Source organism: Papio anubis, chromosome 3 (genome assembly GCF_008728515.1).
Source record: "Papio anubis isolate 15944 chromosome 3, Panubis1.0, whole genome shotgun sequence".
Lineage (NCBI taxonomy): Eukaryota > Metazoa > Chordata > Mammalia > Primates > Cercopithecidae > Papio > Papio anubis.
In genome coordinates this window covers 86,303,412-86,328,383 of record NC_044978.1, presented here as the reverse complement: position 1 = coordinate 86,328,383, position 24,972 = coordinate 86,303,412, and the positions used below count along the sequence as shown (strand labels likewise).

Here is a 24,972-nt window from a genome sequence, read left to right as displayed (position 1 = left end):
TGTTGCCTCCAAAATCCAAATAGGCCCACAGGGCATTGTGCCTCTTTCTTAGTTGTAGAAGCGGACAAATGCAGCAACTTATCCTTCACCTTAGAAGCAATATCTCAATAGGCCCCACACCACTGGATCCCTAAAAATTTTACTGAGGTAGAAGTTCCCTGAATTTTAGTTGGATTTATTTCCCATCCTCTGGCACACAAATGTCTCACCAAGTCCAGTACGTTTGCTACTTCTTGCTCACTGGATCCAATCAGCACACTGGTCCAGCATAATGGACCAGTGTGATACCTTGTGGAAGTGAAAGTGATCAAAGTCTCTTCAAACAAGATTATGACATAAAGCCAGAGAGTTGATATATCCCTGAGGTAGGACAGCAAAGATATATTGCTGGCCTTGCTAGCTGAAGGCAAATTGCTTCTGGTGGGCCTTATGGACAGGAATGGAGAAAAAGCCATTTGCCAAATCAATGACTGCATACCAGGTGCCAGGAGATGTGTTAATTTGCTCAAGCAATGAAACCACTTATAGTACAGCAGCTGCAATTGGAGTCCCCACTTGGTTAAGTTTATAACAATCCACTGTCATTCTCCAAGATCCTTCTGTCCTCTGCATAGGCCAAATAGGAAAGTTAAACATGGATGTGATGGGAATCACCACCCTTGAGACTTTCAAGTCCTTGATGGTGGCACTAATCTTTGCAATCCCTCCAGGGATGCGATATTGTTTTTGATTTACTATTTTTCTAGGTGGGGCAGCTCTAAGGGCTACCATCTGGCCTTTCCCATCATAATAACCCTCACCCTATAAGTCAGGGAGCCAATGTGGAGGTTCTGCTAGCTGCTAAGCATGTCTATGCCAATTATGCATTCTGGCACTGGGAAATGACCACACGATGAATCCAGGGACCCACTGGACCCACTATAAGTCAGACCTGAGCTAAAACTCCATTAATTACCTGATCTCCATAAGCCTCTACTTCAACTGGAGGACCACAATGACATTTTGGGTCCCTTAGTATCAATGTCAGCTCAGAGCCAGTGTCCAGTAGTCCCTAAAATGTCTGATCATTTCCCTTTCTTCAATGCAGTTACCCTGGTAATAGGCTGGGGGTCTCCTTGGGGAAGGATGGGAGAAATATTAACAGTATAAACAGTCACTAGCATAGTGGGGTCCTTTTCAAGGAGACCCAGCCTCCCCTTCATTCAAGGGGTTCTGGGCCTATAAATTTTGTAGTTGAGTGACTGCGATTCCCACTGTTAGATCTGACATACACAGAGGAGCAATTACAGGACTCTTCAGAGATGCAGTTGCTGCCGGCAAAAATCTATTTCGCAAAGCATTTGTCAAGGGTATATCTTCTGAACCCTCCCAGCTGGGATGGGTAGGTCTAAAGAGACCAATCCACTCCAGCATCCAATCTCCCTAAACCTTTGGATCCCTTCCTCTGCATCAAACTGAGAGAGATCAGGCATTTCTAGCTTGCTCACAGTGGGCCATTTTTTATCCATATTTCAGCTAACCAAGCAAATAAACTATTAGAACCATTAAAACTTTTTTAACTCCCACAGCTGCAACATTAAAAGCAGAATCTCTATTTAGTGGGTTCAAATCAATAAATCCAGCCTGATCCAACTCTGTGTTCCTTCCACCATTATCTCACACCCTTAATATCCATTTCTGTGCCCGTTCTCCAGATTTCTGCTTATATAAATTAGAAAACTCAAGCAGTCCTTTTCTAGTGTAGCACACCTCCTCATGGGTCACTCTGAACCTCACCTCTAGGGGTCCACTGGGACTTTAGTCTAGGTATAGGTCTAGACTAAACCGGGGTGTTGGGGGTGGCTCTTGAGGAGAATCAACATTATTTTGCCTGGCAACTGCCTCAGAGGAGGCCATCACTGTTGCCTCAAGCAGTGCAGGGTTTATCTCCTCAGACAAAGGTGGAAAGGTTGATGGCAGCATGGGTTAGGGAGGGGATGTTGCCACTACTGGAGATGAAGAAGCTGTTTCTTCTGGCAAAAAAGGTTCATCAGAGTTTACAAGCTCAGCGTCCCCAGCTTCATCAGGCCCCCTACACATCCCCAGTCCAAGTTGCAGGGTCCCATTCTTTTCCAATCAATGCCCTCACTTTAACAGTAGACACCTGGAAAGGCTGTGCATGCACCTTTCATGGCAGGTCAGCCACTCACATGATAAGAGCTTGTGTCCATTTTTCCACAGTTTCAGCTCTTTCTCTATAGGAGATAAGACTCTCACTCAGGGCAATCTAGCAGGGGTGAAGCTCAGTACTGCTTCTGAAGCTGGGAGTTATAATCCCTGAGCTCATCATTTTTCTTTCATCACTTTGTCCAGTGAACGTAGGAGCAAGCAACCAGTTTTATTATGTTCCTTGGCTCTCCACATATGGTCAAAGGTATTATGTTTAGAGTCACTAAACTCCTTGCCTCTCACAAGCAGTGAATCAGGAGTATCAAATGCATTTATTTTGCATAACTCTCTAAACAGTTCATGCCAAGGACTATTGGTGTTCTCCATACTTTTAGAAATAGAGTCCTTAGGCCAGACGCGGTAGCTCACATCTGTAATCCCAGCAGTTTGGGAGGCCAAGGCGGGCAGATCACGAGGTCAGGAGATTGAGACTCTCTTGGCTAACATGGTGAAACTCCGCCTCTACTAAAAATACAAAAAATTAGCCAGGCATGGTGGCGGGTGCCTGTAGTCCCAGCTACTCAGGAGGCTGAAGCAGGAGAATGGCATGAACCCAGGAGGCAGAGCTTACAGTGAGCAGAGATTGCGCCACTGCACTCCAGCCTGGGTGAGAGAGCGAGACTCCATCTCAAAAAAAAAAAAAAAAAAAGATACAGAATCCTTAGCATTTTTTGGTCTAATCAAATTAAGCAGTCAACTCCAGAAACCCCAAAATCAATAAAAGAACTCCATCCTTAATATTCTGTTCCTCTAGAACCACCCCTGGTACCAAAATCTGTATTAGTCAGGGTTCTCTAGAGGGACAGAACGAATAGGATAGATAGATATATATATAAAGGGGAGTCTACTAAGGAGTATTAACTCACATGATCACAAGGTCCCATAATAGGCCATCTGGAAGCTGAGGAGCAAGGAAGCCAGTCCAATTCCCAAAGCTGAAGCACTTGGAGTCTGATGTTTGAGGGTAGGAAGCATCCAGCACGGAGAAAGATAGAGACTGGGAGGTTAAGTCACTCTAGTCTTTTCACGTTCTTCTGTCTGCTTTTTATTCTGGCTCTGTTGGCAGTTGATTAGATGGTGCCCACCCAGAATAAAGGTGGGTCTGCCTTTCCCAGTCCACTGAGTCAAATGTTAATCTCCTTTGACAATACCCTCACAGACACACCCAGGATCAGTACTTTGTATCTTTTAATCCAATCAAGTTGACACTCAGTATTAACCATCACAGTGTTTCATTCAGAAGCTATATTCTCCAAACTTCAGTTTCTCCTCTGTCAAATAGGATCTTCAGCTATGACTCTTACTTCAAAGGGTACACAGGTACAAGAGATCTCCAGCCCACGAGTCCGGCAACATGTTTTGGTCAACCTTAACATTATATTTTTCTAAAACCCTTAAGTTAGTAAATATTGTTTCCCATCTAACACAGCTCTAAGTGAAAAAAGTTGCAATTTAAGGAGAGTCCTTATTTTCTGACCAAAGAGACTACAATTTAAAAGGGAAAACAAGACAAACCATTTGCTTGGCCCACTATAAGTGCCAGGCGTTATGCAAGGTTTTTAAGGAGACACAGAGACAAGTGACACCTGACTAAAGCGTAGCGGTGGGGTTCCCAGCACTGGAACTCATGAAAGGTTAGAATAAATGTCTGGAGACAGATTCCTAGCTGATAGGAAGAGTCAGAGGAGGAGATCACACTTGCTCAGGGAGTGAGGCTGGGCAGCTACATGGTTCCACTGCCTCTGAGACAGAGCCAGGAGGTGACTGTAGCTGACAGGTGGAAGAGGCAGTTGGTGAAATATTTTCTGCATGGGTTTGAGCTTAATCCTAATACCTGTGAGTCTTTGTGAAGCTCATAAAACATCTCTGTACATCTGTTTTCTCAGTTCTACAACGGAGATAGTAACTATACCTACATGCCTCACAGGATCAGTACAAGGAGTGCACGAGATAATTATGAAAAGTGCTTAGAACAGTTCTTGGCACATAGTGTGCACTTAATAAATGATAGCTATCATTTCTATTACATGTACTGATCTGAAATGATACCTAAGATATATTAAGTTAAAGAAAAAAGTCAATATAAAACTATATATATATATATATATATAGAATGCAATCATCTGTGGGGGGAAAATATATAAATCTATATATGATTATCTGTCTGTATATGTTTATAATATAGATGGAAGAATACACAAGAAACTGGTTAATCGTGGTTGTTTCTATAGAAGGGAACTGGAGACCTAGAAGACAGGGATGCTTTTCATAACATAGCCTACCTTTAAAACTGTTTACTAGTGGCCAGGCAAGGTGGCTTATGCCTGTAATCCCAACATTTTGGGAGGCCAAGGTGGGCGGATCACGAGGTCAGGAGTTCGAGACCAGCCTGGCCAACATGGCTAAATACCATCTCTACTAAAAATACAAAAATTAGCTAGGTGGTGGTGGGTGCCTGTAATCCCAGCTACTCGGGAGGCTGAGGCAGGAGAATCACTTGAACCCGGGAAGCAGAGGTTGCAGTGAGCCGAGATAGTGCCATTGCACTCCAGCCTAGGTGACAGAGCAAGATTCCATCTAAAAACAACAACAACAACAAAAACCGTTTAGTATTTATATGCTTTACCTATTTCTAAATGTCATTAAAATTAATTTATCTCTTTTTTAAAAAAAGAAAACAATGAGCTAGGTTGATAGTGGTAGAAATGGTAAGGAATGGTTATAAGACACTATAGATTGGACTTAAAAGATCCAGTACCTAACAACAGACGTGAGGGAAAAAAAAAAAAAAACGGATCCAAGATCCTAGGCTTAGTTTACTGAGAAAATACTTATGCTTTTATTGTAAATAGGTAAAATAAGAGAAAGTAAGGGTTGAGAGAATTGAGAGAAGAAATATTTGGATATATGGAGTTTCACATGCCATGAAGACACTGAGGTTGGAGAGTTGAACAGAATTTCTAGCTGGAAATCAGGTGAGATGTGGTGGTTAGACACAAGCATTTCAGCAATTGTGGTACAGAAGGGATGGTTGAAACGAAGAGAATTCCAAGAGATGGAGAACACAGAAAGAAGTGATATGTGAATTAACCCTGAGAAAATGTTTACATTTTTTGAGAGCTTTTAGCAAATGGGGTGATTTTAGTGGTATATTTTGAACAAAAGTATACTGTACTCATGTCTCTATTTTCATCAGACACATTTGAATTAAAATAATAACTGTTCCATTTGTTTACTATTTAGTGTTTCTGCCAATAGGCAGCATGCAATGGTGAAAAGAACATCGGTGTTTGAATCCTTGCTCCATCATCCATTAGGTGCATAATCTTAGGCAATAACTTCTCTGAGCCTCAGTCAATGTGAATTATTATACCTTTTCCAGAAGGTTGTTGTGGAAATTACATGAACACGTGCACGTGAAAGGGCCAAGAAAAGTGCACCACACGTGGAAGACATAAAATAAATGCTACATGAAAATGAATTGTATAGGCTGATTACATATATTTATACTTATATACGATAAGGACCAGCCAATGCTTTCCTAAAAATTCAGCTCTCAGGTAGTCCTTTGATTTTCAGTTCGGGGCCATACAAAGCAAATCCTCCCATACCCTAAATGCACCTCATGTGGCATCAAACAAAAAAGCCTATGTCCAGGTTTAAGGATCAGGATTTTTTAAACCATTTTTTTCCAAATGAGGGCTTAAAAACCTTGGACTTTTCTCTCCCCAGAAATTGAACAACGTTATTAATTGACAACTATTTCTGTTTAAATTAAATTTCAAATGCAGAGTCATTAGCTATTTTATCTCCTTAATGTCACACTTGATAGATGCAGTCAACCTTTTTTTTTTTTTTAATTTTACTTTAAGTCAGTCAAATTTTTAGAAGAAGACATACATATCTTTAAAGGGTCATTTCCTAAAAAGCTTTTGAGATCATTTCACATCACAAAATGATCACTAAAGCCAAACATTTCATTATTTTTTCTTTTTTAATTTAAAAATATTTTCTATCATTCCCAGTATTAAAGCAAATATTTCATTCTTACAAGTCTTAAGATCTCTGTGGAAGGTAGTATAACAACCGGAAAACCTTCTGTTTTAAGAAAAAATGTATGTTTAGTCATTTTGGATTATAATAATGGGACTTTCTTCTCTGAAACACATCAAAAATATTTCACAAGTCATAATGGTATTGTGGTTACGTTGAAGAAAAAGGAAGTCCTTATCTTTTAGAGACCCATACTGAAATGTTTGTGGATGAAATAATGTGATAACTGGGATTACTTTATAATACTAAGGGGGCCAGGAGCAGCAGCTCACACCTATAATCCCTATACTTTGGGAGGCTGAGGTGGGAATATTGCTTGAGCCCGGGAGTTTGAGACTATCCTGTGCAACATAGGGAGACCCTGTCTCTACAAAAAAGAAACAAATTAGCTGGGTATGGTGGTGTGAACCTGTAATCCTAGCTACTTGGGAGGCTGAGGCAGGAGGATCGCCTGAGTCCAGGAGGTGAAGCCTGCAGTGAGCCATGACCACGCCACTGCAATTCAGCCTGGGTGACAGAGTAATACCCTATCTCAAAAAATATATGTATAAAATAAAAATAATAATAATAATAAGGGATGGCACAGTGGATAGAGATGAAACAAAATTAGCCATGAATTGATCATGTTGAAGCCAGGTGATGGATACATGAAATTTCATTTTGCAAGTATCTGTATTTAACTATTTGTTTGAAATTCACCAAAAGTTTAACAAAATTCACATAGAAACTGCTTATTTGCTACTTAAAGAATATAAAACTATAATGTACACTGATGCACATACCTTGTTAGAATGTACTTATGAGTGATAACCTGCAGATTGGAGACTCCATAGACAGACTCATGACTCCTTAGAAAGAATGACTGTGGGTGGAGGAGACCCAAGCAGAAAAAGCAGAGTCCAGGCTTAGAGTGCAGCTTCTCGCTTACCTGTGCAGTCTAATTTTGAGTGGCTTCTTTGTAGTTAAGAGACAGGAGCTCCCATTCTCTGTCTACTAACCCAAAAGCCTTGTGTGTACTCCTTGCCATGGCTAAGCTCCAAACACACTTCTACACCGATAACAAGAAATATGCCGTAGATGATGTTTCCTTCTCAGTCCCTGCCACCTCTGAATTTGCTGACCTTAGTAACACCATCAATAAATTACTAAAGGACAAAAATGAGTTCCACAAACATATGGAGTTGTATTTCCTTATTAAGGGCCAGTTTCTGCGAATGTCCTTGATCAAACACACGGAACTGGAGAACATGTCATCAGAAGTAGTTGTGAAAATAGAATACGTGAAGTACACAGCACCCCAGCCAGAGCAATGCATGTTCCATGATGACTGGATCATTTCAGTTAAAGGGGCAGAGGAATGGATCTTGACTGGTTCTTATGATAAGACCTCTCAAATCCAGTCCTTGGAAGGAAAGTCAATAATGACAATTGTGGGACATACGGATGTTGTAAAGGATGTGGCCTGGGCAAAAAAAAAAAAAAGACAGTTTGTCTTGCTTATGTTTGAGTGCCTCTATGGATCCGACTATTCTCTTATGGGAGTGGAACAGAGACAAACAAAGTGAAAGCCCGACCGTGCTGCCGAGGTCATGCTGGAAGTGAGAGTCTATAGCTGTTGATAACTCAGGAACTAAATTTTGTAGTGGCTCCTGGGATAAGATGCTAAAGATCTGGTCTACAGTCCCTACAGAAGAAGAAGACGAAATGGAGGAATCCACAAATCGACAGAGAACACAGAGCAGTTAGGACTCCCATAGTGACCCTCTCTGGTCACAAGGAAGCAATTTCCTCAGTTCTGTGGTCAGATGCTGAAGAAATCTGCAGTGCATCTTGGGACCATACAATTAGAGTGTAGGATGTTAAGTCTGACAGTCTGAAGTCAAACTCTGACAGGAAATAAAGTGCTTAATTGTATTTCCCATTCTCCAACTTTGTAAGCGGTTAGCATCTGGAAGCACAGATAGGCATACCAGACTGTGGGATCCCTGAACTAAAGACCATTCTTTGATGTCACTGTCCCTAACTTCACATACAGGTTGGGTGACATTAGTAAAATGGTCTCCTACCCATGAACAGCAGCTGATTTCAGGATCTTTAGATACCATTGTCAAGTTGTGGGATACAAGAAGTTGCATGATCTGGCTGCTCATGAAGACAAAGTTCGTAGTGTAGACTGGATAGGGACATAGGGCTACTTTTCAGTGGACAAGCAGACAATAAATTGTATTCCTACAGATATTCACCTACCACTTTCCATATGGGGACATGAAAGTGAATGATAAATTGATCATAGAGATTCTTTATACAAATGAAATTGGTAGAAAATCATGAAATTACATTGATGCAGATGCAGAAAGCAACCATTTGAAGTTTATATAATGTTTTCACTCTTCATAACAGCTAACATTTAACTATCTTTTTCTTATTTTGTATTTATAATACAATAGTTTGTGTTTATAAAATGAAAAGAATGATTGTGACTAGCTTGTTAATCACATGTATGGCTAGTATGATGTACTCTTATAGTTTATAGTTAATAAATTTACACATCTAAAATATATCTTTCTCTGGCCATTTGTCCCAATTGCATGTGAAGAATATAAGGTAATAATAAAATTTACAGAAAAAGTACTAAGCATCTGATGCCTACCACTTTTTGGTATATGTGTATATTTACATACTTATAATTTTTATTTTTAAGTGTAGACTTTGAATAAGAACACATCTTTATAATGGGGTCTATGAAGCTATTTGAAATAATTCTGGATCTATATTTACAGACACAGACAAATATATTCATGATATGTTTTAAATGTTAAAGTAGCTAACAAAACCACCTTAGGTGATGATTTCATTTTTATGTTATTATATTTGTCTATATACACTTAGAAAACAATGTGGAAAGATAAACACTAGTAATTTTACAGTGGTAAAGACTTTTATATCTGCTTTATATTATGTGTTTTATTGGCTTTTCTTCCTTCTTTATATTTTCTGTATTTCTTTTATCCAATGAACATTAAATAAATACATATTTTTAAAAGAATTTAAATCTTTTAACCTTTTTAAAGATTAAAAGAGAAGGAATAACAATATTATATCAGTATATGGGAATTTAGTGCATGATAAAAGTAATATGTCAGTGGACAAGAGAGAAATTGTTCAAATAATGAGTTATAGGCAACCAATTAACTATTTGGAAGAAACTTCAAATGAATCAAAATTTTAAATACAGGAACCATAAAGATAGCTGAGAGGAATTATTTTTAAGCAAACTACCAAAGACAGAAACAACCATAAAAGAAAAACAAAAGATTTCAACATACATAGCTTTACAACATACATATGACAAAATACTTCATTAATAAATGGGACATTTGGGGATTTATTTTGAATTTGAATTTTTGAAAATATATAACAAAGGGGCCTTATAAATCTGTATTAAAGAGGCCAGCCATGGTGGCTCACACCTGTAATCCCAGCACTTTGGGACGCTGAGGTGGGCAGATTGCCTGAGCTCAGGAGTTCAAGACCAGCTTGACCAACACAGTGAGACCATGAGAATCGCTTGAACCTGGGAGGCAGAGAATGCAGTGAGGAAGATGATGCCACTTCACTCCAACCTGGGTGACAGAGTGAGACTCTATCTCAAAAAAAAAAAAATTGCCATTAAAGATAAATAGCCAAAAGAAAAACAGATAAAGAAGATGAATTAGAAATGCCCACATCACCAATAAACACATGAAATAAACATATACATTTGACCTTACTAAAAAATAAATTGATTTTGATTTGTTTCTTAAATAATATTGAAATCTAGCACCTAAGACAAGCACTCTGATAAAATAATGGTGGCAGTGTACAACTGGTACAATGTTTATGAAAAGCAACTTAGAAGCACATACTAAATGACAAAAAAAAGTACATATCCTATGAATCAGCTCTTTAACTTTTAAATATTTGTATAAGAAAATAAAGACGTACAGTAAAATTTAGTTAAAAGGACCCTCATCAAAAAAATAGAAAAAAAATGGAGTCAGATTTAACTATCCAATAATAAGTAATAGATTATAAGTGATGGTAAGTGTATATAACAGAATTTTAAAAGAGCCACTAAACATGGTTTATAGAAACCTGTTTACTGCAGGTAAGAGCATCACAAAATATTAAATGTGAAAGAGTTGTTAAGTTGTATATTTAAATACTTATAAATGTGTATGCATTTAAAAAATTAGAATGGATACACTGAATTTTTTTTTTATTTTAATAGTGGTTATCCTGCTCAATGAAATAAAAGAGGATACAAACAAATGGAAGAACATTCCACGCTTGTGGATAGGAAGAATCAATATTGTGAAAATGGCCATATTGCCCAAGGTAATTTATAGATTCAATGCCATCCCCATCAAGCTACCCATGACTTTCTTCACAGAATTGGAAAAAAACTGCTTTAAAGTTCATATGGAAACAAAAAAGAGCCCACATTGCCAAGACAATCCTAAGCAGAAAGAACAAAGCTAGAGGCATCATGCTACCTGACTTCAAACTATACTACAAGGTTACAGTAACCAAAACAGCATGGTACTGGTACCAAAACATAGACCAGTGGAACAGAACAGAGCCCTCAGAAATAATACCACACATCTACAACCATCTGATCTTTGACAAACCTGACAAAAACAAGAAATGGAGAAAGGATTCCCTGTTTAATAAATGGTGCTGGGAAAATTGGCTAGCCATATGTAGAAAGCGGAAACTGGATCCCTTCCTTACACCTTATGCAAAAATTAATTCAAGATGGATTAAAGACTTAAATGTTAGATCTAAAACCATAAAAACCATAGAAGAAAACCTAGGTACTACCATTCAGGACATAGGCATGGGCAAGGACTTCATGACTAAAACACCAAAAGCAATGGCAACAAAAGCCAGAATTGACAAATGGGATCTAATTAAATTAAAGAGCTTCTGCACAACAAAAGAAACTACCATCAGAGTGAACAGGCAACCTACAGAATGGGAGAAAATTTTTGCAATCTACTCATCTGACAGAGGGCTAATATCCAGAACCTACAAAGAACTCAAGCAAATTTACAAGAAAAAACAAACAACCCCATCAAAAAGTGGGCAAAGGATATGAACAGACACTTCTCAAAAGAAGACATTTATGCAGACAACAGACACATGAAAAGATGGTCATGATCATCACTGGTCATCAGAGAAATGCAAATCAAAACCACAATGAGATACCATCTCACACCAGTTAGAATGGCAATCATTAAAAAGTCAGGAAACAACAGGTGCTGGAGAGGATGTGGAGAAACAGGAACACTTTTACACTGCTGGTGGGATTGTAAACTAGTTCAACCATTGTGGAAGAGAGTGTGGCAATTCCTCAAGGATCTAGAACTAGAAATACCATTTGACCCAGCCATTCCATACTGGGTATATACCCAAAGGATTATTAATCATGCTGCTGTAAAGACACATGCACACGTAGGTTGATTGTGGCACTATTCACAATAGTAAAGACTTGGAACTAACCCAAATGTCCATCAACGACAGACTGGATTAAGAAAATGTGGCACATGTACACCATGGAATACTATGCAGCCATAAAAAAGGATGAGTTCATGTCCTTTGTCGGGACATGGATGCAGCTGAAAACCATAATTCTCAGCAAACTATCGCAAGGACAGAAAACCAAACACTGCCATGTTCTCACTCATAGGTGGGAATTGAACAATGAGAACACTTGGACACAGGGTGGGAAATATCACATACCAGGGCCTGTCATGAGGTGGGGGGAAGCAGGGAGGGATAGCATTAGGAGATACACCTAATGTAAATGATGAGTTAACGGGTGCAGCACACCAACGTGGCACATGTATACATATGTAACAAACCTGCACGTTGTGCACATGTACCCTAGAACTTAAAGTATAATTTTTAAAAAAGGGAAAAAATAAAAAATAAAAATAAATAAATAAATAAAACTGTTGGGGGCATTAGCCACATGAACAGCTGTCAAAAAAAAAAATAGTGGTTATCTCTGGAAGTGATGTTTCCAACCTCCTTCTTACTTATCTATGTATTTTAATGTTGGCATACAGAGACTATCTAAAAAAAAAAAAAGAAGAAGAAGAAGCTGCTTCAAAACTTACACCAGTGAGAAGTTCCACAGAAAAGCTCAGAACATTCCTAACAAGGGTCCCTTTATCTATGCACTTAACGTATCATATGGAAATTAATTAGTTTTCTGCCTCACTAAATGTGGCCTCCCACAAAATAAGAACTGTAGTCTCACTCTCAATTTCTTTTTTTATTCCTAACGCCTATTATACTGTGTGGCATAATAGCAGGCTGAGGGCTGGGCACGGTGGCTCATGCCTGTAATCGCAGCACTTTGGGAGGAAGAAGCAGGTGGATCATTTGAGGTCGGGAGTTCAAGACCAGCCTGACCAACATGGAGAAGCCTCGTCTCTACTAGAAGTACAAAATTAGCCAGGCGTGGTGGCGTATGCCTGTAATCCCAGCTACTTGGGAGACTGAGGCAGGAGAATCGCTTGAACCCAGGAGGCAGAGGTTGTGGTGAGCCGAGATCGTGTCATTGTATTCCAGCCTGGGCAACAAGAGCGAAACTCCATCTCAAAAAATAATAATAATAATAATAGCAGGCTGAAGCAGTAACTTTTCACAGAGAACCCAAAAGTCTGTCTAAGAAACCAAAGGTTTAGATTCTGCACAGAAAACCAAGAAAGTGACCTATGAAATAGCCAAGACTAGCCACAGAATCTCTCACTAAATACAAATTTCGTTTAACCAGCTCAGACAAAAAATCCTGGTATATTCCTGCACCTCCCCCTTCTCTCTCCCAATCCATTTACAAATTCAACTGAAGGAATCCTGTTGTTTCGACATTTAAAACGTGTTCTCACAACCATTCTCACCATTTCACTGCCACCATGCTGGTCCAAGCCAGAAGTCATCTCTTGCCCACACACCTGCAATAGTCCCCTGGTTGGTCTTCAGGCTTCCACTCTCCTGCACTTTAGCCTTCACACAACAGAGTGACCTTGAAAAAGGCAAATCTAATCATGCTACTCTAAGCTCAAAGCCCACAATAACTTCCCATCACATGGAGAATAAAAGCCAAAGTGCTTCCTATGGCTCACAGCCCTTCATGATCTGCCCTAGACTTTGAACTCCTCTCTTTCCCTTTGGTTCACAGGTCTCCAGCCACACTGGCCTGCTGACTATTCCTGAAACTTGTCAAGCTCATTCCTGCCTCAGGGCCTCTCTCTTCCCCACTCCCATGTTTTTCCTCTTTGCTGGAAATGCACTTCTCCTTAAAAGTGACCTTTTCAAATAGGTCTTTTTGTTTAAAAGTCACCTCATCAAAATACCTATCTTGAATCACTTTTTAAAAAATAGCAATGCTTTCCAACCAGCCTTCACTGTCTCTTCCTTTAACCTGCTCAATTTTTCTTCAATGCGTCACCTGCCATAACATTATTTATGAATTTGGTATATGTCTATCTCCTCCACTAGAATGTCCATTTGGGAAAGGACTTTGCTTTCTTTACCACTCGATTTCAGGTACTTAGAATACTGCCTGCCACATCAGAGGTATGAAATAAATATGAGATAATTAACTAGGTGAATAAATAAATAAAGGAATAATATCACCAATATATGTTTCAAGTTCTTATACAAACACAATATTTGACCCACTGTCTACTATAAACCGTAGACTATTTCTTGACGTCAACACCATAAAGGGATGTTACAATAAAGCAGGTGGGATAACAGTCTCACATTACCAAATAACAATACTGATCTGATGTTGACGATTATTATTTTTTTTTTTTTATTTTTTTGAGACAGGGTGTCACTCTGTTGCCCAGGTTGGAGTACAGATCACGGCTCACTGCAGCCTCAACCTCCTGGGCTCAAGCAATCCTCCCACCTCAGCCTCCCTAGTAGCTAGGACCACAGGTGCATGCCACCACGCCCAGTTAATTTTTTAATTTTTTTATAGAGACAGGGTCTCACCAGATTGCCCAGACTGGTCTTAAACTCCACCTACCTCTGCCTCGCAAAGTGCTGGGATTACAGGCATGAGCCACTGTGCCCAGCCTGATGATTATTTTCAATAGGCCTTGTGTTTCTTAAGCCCCAAAAGCCTTCTCATTTCTCATCCCACTGCCATTTGAGACCCATATCCACCTGACTGAAACCTCAAGGTTTTTCTAAGAATTTATGAAGAGATTTAAGAAATCTCTTCAAATTGTTCCTATGAGGAAGTTATTTCATACTATGAACAAATTCATTTTCATGAAGTATCTGTAATAACCAAACATTGTTTCTTAGCTCTGTAATACAGCACAATAATCTGACTTACTGACTTACTGACTTACTCTATATTTCCCATTGGCTTAATTTTATTTATTTACTTATTTATTTATTTTGGTAGAGATAGAATCTCTCTATGTTGGCCATGCTGGTCTTGAACTCTTGGCCTCAAGAAATTTTACCACCTCAGCCTCATAGACTCTTTCTATGTTGGCCACGCTGGTCTTGGAACTCCTGGACTCAACAGATCCTCCCACCTTGGCCTCCCAATGCTCTGGAATAACCGGCTTGAGTCAATATACCAGCACCCATTGGCTTAATTATTTCAGTAAAATGAGGCAAAGAGGAACCCTACAAAATGAACAGAGGCATTCTCAAAGCAGATATAAGTGAAGACTCAGAGTATACTGTGGTCAACTGTGTTCTATATCACAAGTAGTTTGTCAACTAAAAATAAAATACTAAAGTTTGGGAATGATTTGCTATAAAAATACATTGGACAATGGTCAATGTCATTTACAACATTCACCTCCTTTCTGATACACATCTCAGGAAAAAACAAACAAACAAAAAAAACGACTAAGTACCAGGTCAGAAATTTTGCATAACCGCAGGTGACCACCTTGTCATGGAAATAAACTTAGAATGGTGCTCCTGAAAGTCAACCACAGTGCTTCAAAAACATGATTTTTCAAAAAACCAAAGTAAGCATACCACATAGTATAGAGACCAGGCTAGGGAGTTGACCTGGGTTAGAATTCCATTTCTTTCCATTTAGTTGCTGTATGATATTGGTCACCTTCCTAATTTCTCTGTGCTCCATAATTCCATATTATCCATAAAATTCAGATATGAACACTTACTATATAGAGTTGTTATGAGGATTGGACAATGTATGCATCCCACAAGTAGATCAATTACAAGCACATCTTGCCCCATGTAAAGGCAACACGTGGCAACGCTGTGCAAGAGGGAACAGCAAAAGCAGTTGGAGGATGGAAGTCAGTTTGCAAACCTATGCGCACAGGCAGCCAAACAGGAAAACGTCCCCCACAAGTAATCTGTAAATTGGAGACTCCATTGAGATACACACACACACACACACACACACACACACGCCCTGAGAGGAAACAGCACCTTCGTTCATCACCAAGTTAGCTTTAGAAATTATTTACCCATTATTAGCCACACTAGCACTGACAAACCCAACTTTACTCTTGCAGGTCATTCTCCACAGCGTCTGTGCTGCATCAATCCCAAATCTGACTCCCTGACGCTTAAAAGCGAAAATAAAAAACCGAGACATTACTCAATAGAGTTAACACTTACTTAGCAAAACGCTGTTGTCCTCTTTAGCGTGCAGATAGTAAAGACAGTAATTCCCGACCTTATGCTTGTCAGTGACAACATGCCCTTTGTATACACGCTTCAGTCGAGAACGACTGCGGTAAATAAACTGCTAGTAGCAATACTGTTCCTCTATCTAAACTTCCGCTTTCCAGAGTTACTGATGTCCCAACATGGGTCCGTCGCTCATCCGTCAAGCCCGTACCCCATAGCCTGGGCATTTCCCCCAGCAGATCACAAGATGCAAAGGGGAAGTTACTGCCAAACCGACAAGAATGGCCCACAGCTGGGGGCTGCCAGGCGGTTCCTGGGCCCCTCTCAGCACCAGAGGAAGGCGGGCGCAGGCTCGCTACGGGTCGGCCGCATGCCGTACCTGGATCAGGCCCTGCTGGAACAAGGCGCTGTGCACGCAGCCGGGGACCGCGCCGGGCAGCTCCAGCGAGCCGTTCCCATTGCAGATGCTCCAGTTTCCCCGCAAGCTGTAGCTAAGCGCCGCAGCGGTGGTCCCTGTACCGCACAGCGCGAGCAGCAGGAGCAGGTGGAGGCGCATCTTGGGAGGCCGCGCCACAGAGATGTGGAAGGATAGAAAGGCAGCGCTGCAAGAGACCGGCAGGGAACCCACTCACCCACTCGGAAGGAGCGGAGGCTTTAGGTCCCCGCCCCGGCCCCGCCCCCGCCCCGGCCCCGCCCCCAGGTCTGCTGAGCGCTCTCCCGGCGCCGCCGCGGGCTGCAGGAGAACTAGGAGCCTGCGCCTGCACCCGGTGGAAGTCCGGCGTCGCGGCTGCGGTAGCTGCAGCCCCCGAGAATAGCTACAGGCTGGGGGGCATTGCGATCTGAGCCCTCCTTCAGTGCTCCTTCCCGCCGCCTCAGTACATAGAACTGGAGGCAAGAACCTTGCACAGTAATTGGGACATAAAGATCCCTGGACGCGAAGTGGCACAAAGCCTCGGGAGATCAGAGACCGACTGTACGTGGAGACCACAGCTGGAGAGGCCCCTCTCTCCTTCAGAGAACCGAAACTGGGAGACAACCCACACTTCCCTTCCCCCAAATTTACACAGACCCTCATCTACCTGGTAGCGTAACCCTCACCTCCCTGCAGCTCAGCTCGCGGGTCTCAGAGCCTACCCCTCCCTTCAAAGAGTAAACAAGTACTAGCAGTACCTCACAGTACCTAGCAGTACCTAGCAGTCACAAGGTTGTTCCGAGGGCTAACCAAGAAAATGAGACTACAGCATGTAGCATGCAGCATGCAGCATGGAGCCTGGCCCACGGAAGGCACTCACGTTAGCTATTGTTACTAGCGGCCTACGTCCTTATGTTTCATAAAGCCCCACGGAGGTTTCTGAGGTTCTGGAACCTGCCCTAGGCGCGCAACTGAGTTTAAAATCCTCTGCACTCACTAGCTGTGGGACTTGGGCAAGCCGCAAAATCTCCATCTCCGTTTCTTGAAGTTTTCAAGTTGCTTTAAGTATAAAATGAGTTAACATACGTGATCGTCCCTAACAATGCCAGGGTACCCAAGAAATACCAAGGACTTATTTCGGGTGTTGTAGTCAAATGGCTTACCTGAGTCCCATTCGTTCAATAGGACGTAACAGTGATCCCAGAAGTTAAGAGGGAATTTTACATTGCATAGACTGCCTTTCTCCTGTGTTGACGTTATCTGCCTTATATTTATGCTTCGGAAGAAGTCCTTGAAAAGAAATTTTCTCTCATCAAATCTGAGCTTTGTTTTGCCTTATAATGGCCTTGGAATTGCCTGATTCTGCAGGCACCGGACAATATCTTACTTTGCAAAGTCAGCATTATTTACAAGCCCTGAATATCTTGGCTTAAAGGACATATGGATTATTCAGCCCAAGCCGCTGGCTTACAGATGAGGGAACCGAGTTCAAAGAGATCGGGGCCAGTCCCCGTGGCTCACGTCTGTAATCCCAGCACTTCTGGGAGGCCGAGGCGGGTGGATCACTTGAGCTCAGGAGTTCGAGACCAGCCTGGCCAACATGGTGAAACCCTGTCTCTATTAAAAACACAAAAATTAGCTGGGCGTGTGGTGGCACGTGCCTGTAGTTGCAGCTGCTCGGGAAATTGAGGCAGGAGAATCTCTTAAACCCAGGAGGCAGAGGTTGCAGGAAGCCGAGATGGTGCCACCGCACTCCAGCCTGGGCTGTAGAGAGAGATTGAAAAAAAAAAGAAAAAAGGAAAAAAGGAGATCGGGGACTTGCCTGTCACATAGTGGCAGACAGGATTAGAACCGTCCTCTTCAAGGTCCTGCTGTCAGAGCCCAATGATATTACAGGGGAAACTCTCTCACTCACTGCTTCAAAGTCTTCCTCACTCACTCCAGAAGCATTTTTACCTTTGATAGGAACAAAGCTCTCCATTCAAATTATATGCCATAATTCATGGCATTAAATGGCTAGCCATGGTCTGTGCAACACTGATAACACAAGGTTTATGGCAACAAGAGCAGCACAGGAATTTTTTCATAACTGTCAGATATTTCATTAAGCCAAATCAGAGGAAAATTCATCCTTGATGCTATATATGGATATATTCTGTTGTATTAAGAAATAAGAAATATAATTTTTAGAAAAACAATAATAGAAGATTCTCATTCCTCCTTTCATTCCAGGATGTAAGCATAACATCATTTAGGTTACTTCACTTTGACAACAGAGAACATCAAAGAATAATCAAAGCCCTAATAAGTACTCTTCCTAAAATTGGAATTGGCACAGATGACATGATGTTTTCATTTTCTTATAGGATAATTTTTGTCCATGATTTTCTGGAAGAATAAACCTTATTTAGAGAGTCATGATACCAAATGCAATGTTTAAAATAGTTGTGGATATCTTTAACTTACACTGTATAAACAGATTTCATTTTGATCATTTCATTTGATGCTTCCCAAAGCTTGAATTATTTAGAACAAGTGATAGTTCCCTGGTTTAAAAAGATAAATAATGCCTACAGTGGTTAAATGATGTATAGGGTCGGTATCCTGTCACAACAGGCCAATGGAGGTAGTTAGGTCCTTTGCTATATGACAACACTTCCTTCATATCTAAATATATAAAATCGGTAAACTCATTAGAACACCATGGCCAAGGATATTCCCATCCCATGATATATTACAGAAGTTATAATAAGGGAAAGAAAATGAAAGAATAATGAGATGTGGAGTGGACATTTTCCTTTAGACTCTTAGTGTCTGATTAAACCCCAGGACTGGGGATAATAGGACATAAGTATCCTGCCCAAAGGTTTGACATACTTCTCCAGAGTTTGAAGCCCCAAATGTTAGAACAAAGAGAGAAGGTAGTGGGAACTATGTATACCACTAGAATTTGGTGTGTCAAGGATGCATATGTGTGACTTTCCTATAAACCAAGAGGACACCGTAGGAAGTAACCAGGCTTAAGCCAGTATAATGGGACTCTCCCCAAGAGAGTCCAAGAAGTCAACTACAGGACACATGGCCTACGTCAGCAAACTGTGCAGTAGAGTATTTCCCTGGAGAAGTCTCCAAAGAAGAACCTATACCATCCCTCATTAGGCATTACAACCAACCTGAGAAGGAAGGGAGGCCCGGAAGCATTGGAGAGAGGGGAGGGTTGTAAAAGGAAACCTCCCGCCTTCTCCACCGCTGTCCACCAGCCACAGGTTAATTCTGAACTAGATGGATGGGGGAAATAAATGTTTGAGTTGGATATGAGACTAAAATTTTAAATTGAACTGTGTTTAAACTGTGTTTAAAATTCATGAGAAGTTTGCCTGTTTGTTACATTGTAACGTTTCTGGTGACAGAAGGAAAGTTAGCTCTCAGTGACTGAAATGGAGAAAGAAAATTTGTATTTTAATATCATTGTCAATGTTACTGGGTCATCGAGGGGTGAGGATGAGGAATAGTGATCAGGTTGTGGACTACAGAGCTTGAGTTATGAACCATACAATTAAAGCGTTTTTACCTAATGGCATAAAGAACTCACTGCACCTGATACATTCTGTTTTAGGTCATACACAACACTGAAAAAAATTGACAACATACAGAGCCACAGAGAAAATATCAACAAATTCCAAAACATTGCTAGCATGGAAAGCAGCATTCTCTTACTGTAATGTAATAAAATTAGAAATAAGAAATGAAAAAGGATAAACCAAACCCACTTATTCGGAATGTTTATATACACACACACACACACACACACACACACACACACACATACACGCACACAAAATAATGCATGGGTCAAAACAATAATAGATTTCCAGTTTCTGGCCTGGCATATAAGGACCTTGGAAGTCATCACTCTATCCTAAAAACAAGTAAAAAGCTGCACAAATTGAAAATAGACAACTCTTCTTGGCTGAGTCAAAGAAGTGAGGTCACAGGGCAAACTACTGCCCCCAAAATTAGAGATGTAGACAGATAGATACAGGCAATCACAGCTTACCTGACTAGACCACACACTACCCCCCAACCATTGTCCCATAGCTGAAATCTCAGTGGGAACCAGTACGGAGTAGGAAGACCTGTACTATAATTGACAAATTACTGGAGGACCAATATGCACGAATTTGAGCGTTAAAAACTCCAAGGGGACCCAGTCTTAGGCGAGCGGCTGTACTTTTGTAAGTTTTCCTCCAGGAGCTCTACAAAGCTCTTAGTGAAGACTGAAGAAAAATCCTCTCATGTTTCCTGCAAGGGAGGAGGAAAGTAACTATTCTGAATGTGCTAGAGATTCTGTGCTTCTTAACAAGACCCATTCTCAAAAGAAACAATTTTACCAGAGCTGAACCAACTGGGGTTTTATCAGAGCCTCGCCAGCCTGGGGGAAGGAAAATACCCAACTCCAGCCCTCTATAGACATTCTGCCCCATCTCATGGGGTGAAACATAGCTGAGAAACACTGTGAAGTTCACAGTCCAGGGGACTGGGCTCACTAGATGACTGAGACCCCTAATCAGAGGACAATAGACCATTTTCCCTCTCCCAACGCCTTTCCAACACATCACTGAAGGCCTATTTACGGCAGTTTCACCCAGGATCTCATGTATGGCTTTCAACAAAAATTTACAAAGCCAAAGATACAACTTGGAAAGACAAAGCAAATGCCAAAACCAAACTCAGATATGGGGGGAATGTTGGAATTATCAGTCCAGGAATTTAAAATAACTATGATTAATATGCTGAGGACTTTAATGAAAAATTTACACAACATACAAAAACAGATGGGTAATGCAAGCGGAGACATGGAAATTCTAAAAAAGAATAAAAAATGCTAGTGATGAAAAGCACCATAACAGAAATGAAGAATGGCTTAATAGTAGATGGAACACGGCTGAGGAAAGAATCTCTGAGCTTGAGGGTATGTCAACAGAAACTTTCAAAATCGAAAAGCAGAGAAAAATGTATGGAAAAAAAAATGAACAGAGTATCCAAGAACTGGGGGACAACTACAAAAGATATTGTCAATGAAAAGAGTCAAACTCTGTAAATATTCGAAGAGATTTATTCTGAACCAAATATAAATGACCAATGGCCTGAGACACAGCCCAGAGAGCACATGACCAGGGTTGCCCAAGGCTACACAGCTTGGTTTTATTTATTTTGGGGAGACATAAGACATCAATCAATACATGTAAGACGTACATTGGTTTGGTCCAGAAAGGTAAGAAAATTTGAAGTGGGGGCTTCCAGGTCATAGATGGATTCAGGAATTTTGTTCATTGGAAATTGGTTGAAGGAGTTAAGTTATTGTCTAAAAACCTATAATTAATAAAGGGGAATGTCTGGCTTAAGATAAGGGGTTGTGGAGACCAAGGTTCTCATTATGCAGACAGAATCAATAGAAAGGAATGTTTCTTATCAGACTTAAAGAGTCTTCTATGAGTCTTAAGGTCTCTGTTTTAATGTTAATGCTGGCAGGTATGCCTGAATTCCAAAGGAAGAAGGGTATAATGAGGCATGTCTGACCCCCACTTCCATTAAGACCTGAACTAGCTTTTCAGGTTAACTTTGGAATGCCCTTGGCTGAGGGGAGGGTCCATCAGTCAATTGTAGGGCTAAGAATTTTATTTTTGGCTTACAATATAATATATATGAATAGAGACCTACAAGGAGAAGACAGAAAGGAACAGAAGACATATTTGAAGTAATAATGACTGAGAATTTCCCCCAAATTAATGTCAGACACAAAGTCATAGATCCAGGAAGCTCCAAGTACATCAAGCAGGATAAGTGCCCAAAAAACTACACCTGGGCCTATCATATTCAAATCAAAGATTTAAAAAAAATCTTGAAAGAGGCCAGAGGGAAGAAAGCAACTTACCTATAGAGAAGCAAAGATAGAAATTATAGCCAACTTCTCCTCAGAAGCCATGCAAACAAGAGGAGAGTAAAATATTTAAAGACTTGCAAGGAAAACGTGCACCAACCTACAATTCTGTGCTCTGCAAAATTGTTTCTCAAAAGTGAAGGAGAATTAAAGACTTTCTCAGACAAACAAAAATTAAAATAATTTATTGCCAATAGACCTGCCTTGCAAAGAATGTTAGAAGTACTTCCAAGAGAAGAAAAATAGTATAGAAAAATAGAAAATTAGATCCACAAAAAGAAAAGAAGAGCATTAGAGAAGGAATAAGTGACGGTCAAACAAAAACTCTTATTCTTGCCAAGGCATGGTGGTTCATGCCTGTAATCCCAACACTTTGGGAGGCCAAAGCAGGAGGATCACTTGAATCCAGGAGTTTGAGATCAACCTAGGCAACAAAGCAAGACCTTGTCTCTACAAAAAAAAAAAAAGAAAAAAAAGAAAAAAAAAGAAAAAGAAAAGAAAAGAAAGAAAAAGAAAAGAAAAAGCAACTCTTATTCTTCTTATCATTTATTGACCCAACCTATAACAGTGTGCTCAAAATAGTAATAGCAACAATGTGAAATGAATGATAGCAATAACACAGGGGGTATGAGACAAAAATTAGGAATATTTTGTTACTATAAAGTAATGAAGCAGTACAGTGCTATTCAAAAGCAGATTTAGGCTGGGCGCAGTGGCTCATGCCTGTAATCCCAGAACTTTGGGAGGCTGAGGCAGGTGGATCACCTGAGGTCAGAAGTTCAAGACCACCCCGGCCAACATGGTGTTTAGTCTCTACTAAAAATAAAAAATTAGCAGGGCGTGGCAGCACGTGCCTGTAATCCCAGCTACACAGGAGGCTGAGGCAGGAGAATTGCTTAAACCCGGCAGGCAGAGGTTGCCATGAGCTGAGATAGCGCCATTGCACTCCAGCCTGGGCAAAAAGAGTGAAACTCCATCTCCATAAATAAATAAATAAATAAATGTGGATTTAGAGCCAGGTGCAGTGGCCCATGTATAAATAAATAAGTAAACAAACAAACAAATAAATGAAAGCAGATTTAGGGGCAGGTGCAGTGACCCATGCCTGTAATCCTAACACTTGGGGAAGTTGAGGTGGGATGACTGCTTGAGCCTAGGAGTTCAAGACCACCTTGGGCAACAAAGTGAGACCCCATCTCTACAAAAAATAGAAATAAAAAAAATTAGCTGGGTATGGTGGTGCATGCTTGTCGTCCCAGCTACTAGGGAGGCTGAGGAGGGAGGATCGCTTGAGCCCAGGAGATTGAGGCTCTAGTGAGCCATGATTGTGTCATTGCACTCCATGACAGTGAGACCCTGTCTCAAAAAAAATAAAAATTAAAATCAATTAATTAAAAAGTGGACTTGACCACACTGCCCAAAGCAATCTGCAAATTCAATGCTATTCCTATCAAATTACCAACTTCATTTTTCACAGAATAAGAAAAAATGATTCTAGAACTCATATGAGGCCAGGCACGGTGGCTCACGCCTATAATCACAGCACTTTGGGAGGCTGAGGCAGGCAGATCACCTGAGGTCAGGAGTTCGAGACCAGCCTGACCAACATGGAGAAACCCCATCTCTACTAAAAATACAAAATTAGCTAGGTGTGGTGGCGCATGCCTGTAATCCCAGTTATTCAGGAGACTGTCGCAGGAGAATTGGTTGAACCCAGGAGGTGGAGATTGTGGTGAGCCGAGATTGTGCCATTGCACTCCAGCCTGGGCAACAAGAGTGAAACTCTGTCTCAAAAAATAAAATTAAATAAAACCCCCAAAGGAACCTGAATAGCCAAGGCAATCCTAACCCAAAAGAACAAAGCCAGAGGCATCACAGTACCTGACTTCAAGCCATACTAAAAGGCTACAATAAACAAAACAGCAGGGTACTGGTACAAAAATAGACACACAGACCAATAGAACAGAATAGAGAACCCTGAACGCCACACACCTACAATCAACTGATCTTTAACACAATTGGCAAAGCTAAATAACAAGGAGAGGACACCCAATTCAATAAATGTTGCTATGAAAATTGGCTAACTCTATGCAGATGAATGAAACTGTACCCATACCTCCTGTTACATATAGAAATTAACACGAGATGGATAAAGACTTACATGCAAGACCTCAAACTATAAAAATTCTAGAAGAGGCCAGTCATGGTGGCTCATGCATATAATCTCAGCACTTTGGGAAGCCGGGACAGATGGATTGCTTCAGCCCAGGAGTTTGAGACCAGCCTCGGCAACATAGTGAGACCTCGTGTCTATTTAAAAAAAAAAAAAAAAAATGCTAGAAGAAGGCCTAGAAAACACTCTTCTAGACATTGGTCCTGGCAAATAATCTATGATGAAGACCCCAAAAGCAAATGTAACAAAATTTAAAAATAGACAAATTAGACTTAATTAAAATGAAGAACTTCAGCAAAAGAAACTCTCAACAGACTAAACAAATAGCCTACAAAATTAGAAAAAAAAAAAATTTGCAAACTATGTCTCTGAAAAGGACTAATATCCGGAGTCTATAAGGAATTTAAACAAATCAACAAGAAAACAAAAAACCCCATTAAAAAGTGAGCAAAGAACGTGGACATGCACTTCTCAAAAGAAGACATAAAA

At 40.5% G+C, this 24,972-nt stretch overlaps 1 protein-coding gene and 1 pseudogene across 3 annotated transcripts in view; one reads left to right on the top strand and one right to left on the bottom strand.

Annotated features, from left to right (window-relative positions):
* The window catches only part of MANBA (mannosidase beta), a 136,853-nt gene extending 120,216 nt beyond the window's left edge, over window positions 1-16,637 (bottom strand). The window contains exon 1 of one of the 3 annotated variants that reach the window (XM_003899023.3): window positions 16,337-16,637. In XM_003899023.3, coding sequence (XP_003899072.1) covers window positions 16,337-16,513 — 177 coding nt within the window. In that variant the 5' untranslated portion in view covers window positions 16,514-16,637. Of the gene's footprint in view, window positions 1-15,945 lie in introns of all 3 variants that reach the window. The other 2 variants (XM_021938670.2, XM_031664402.1) reach the window with 2 other exon arrangements.
* LOC103884528 lies at window positions 7,287-8,530 on the top strand (annotated as a pseudogene).
* Window positions 16,638-24,972: the final 8,335 nt, after the last annotated feature.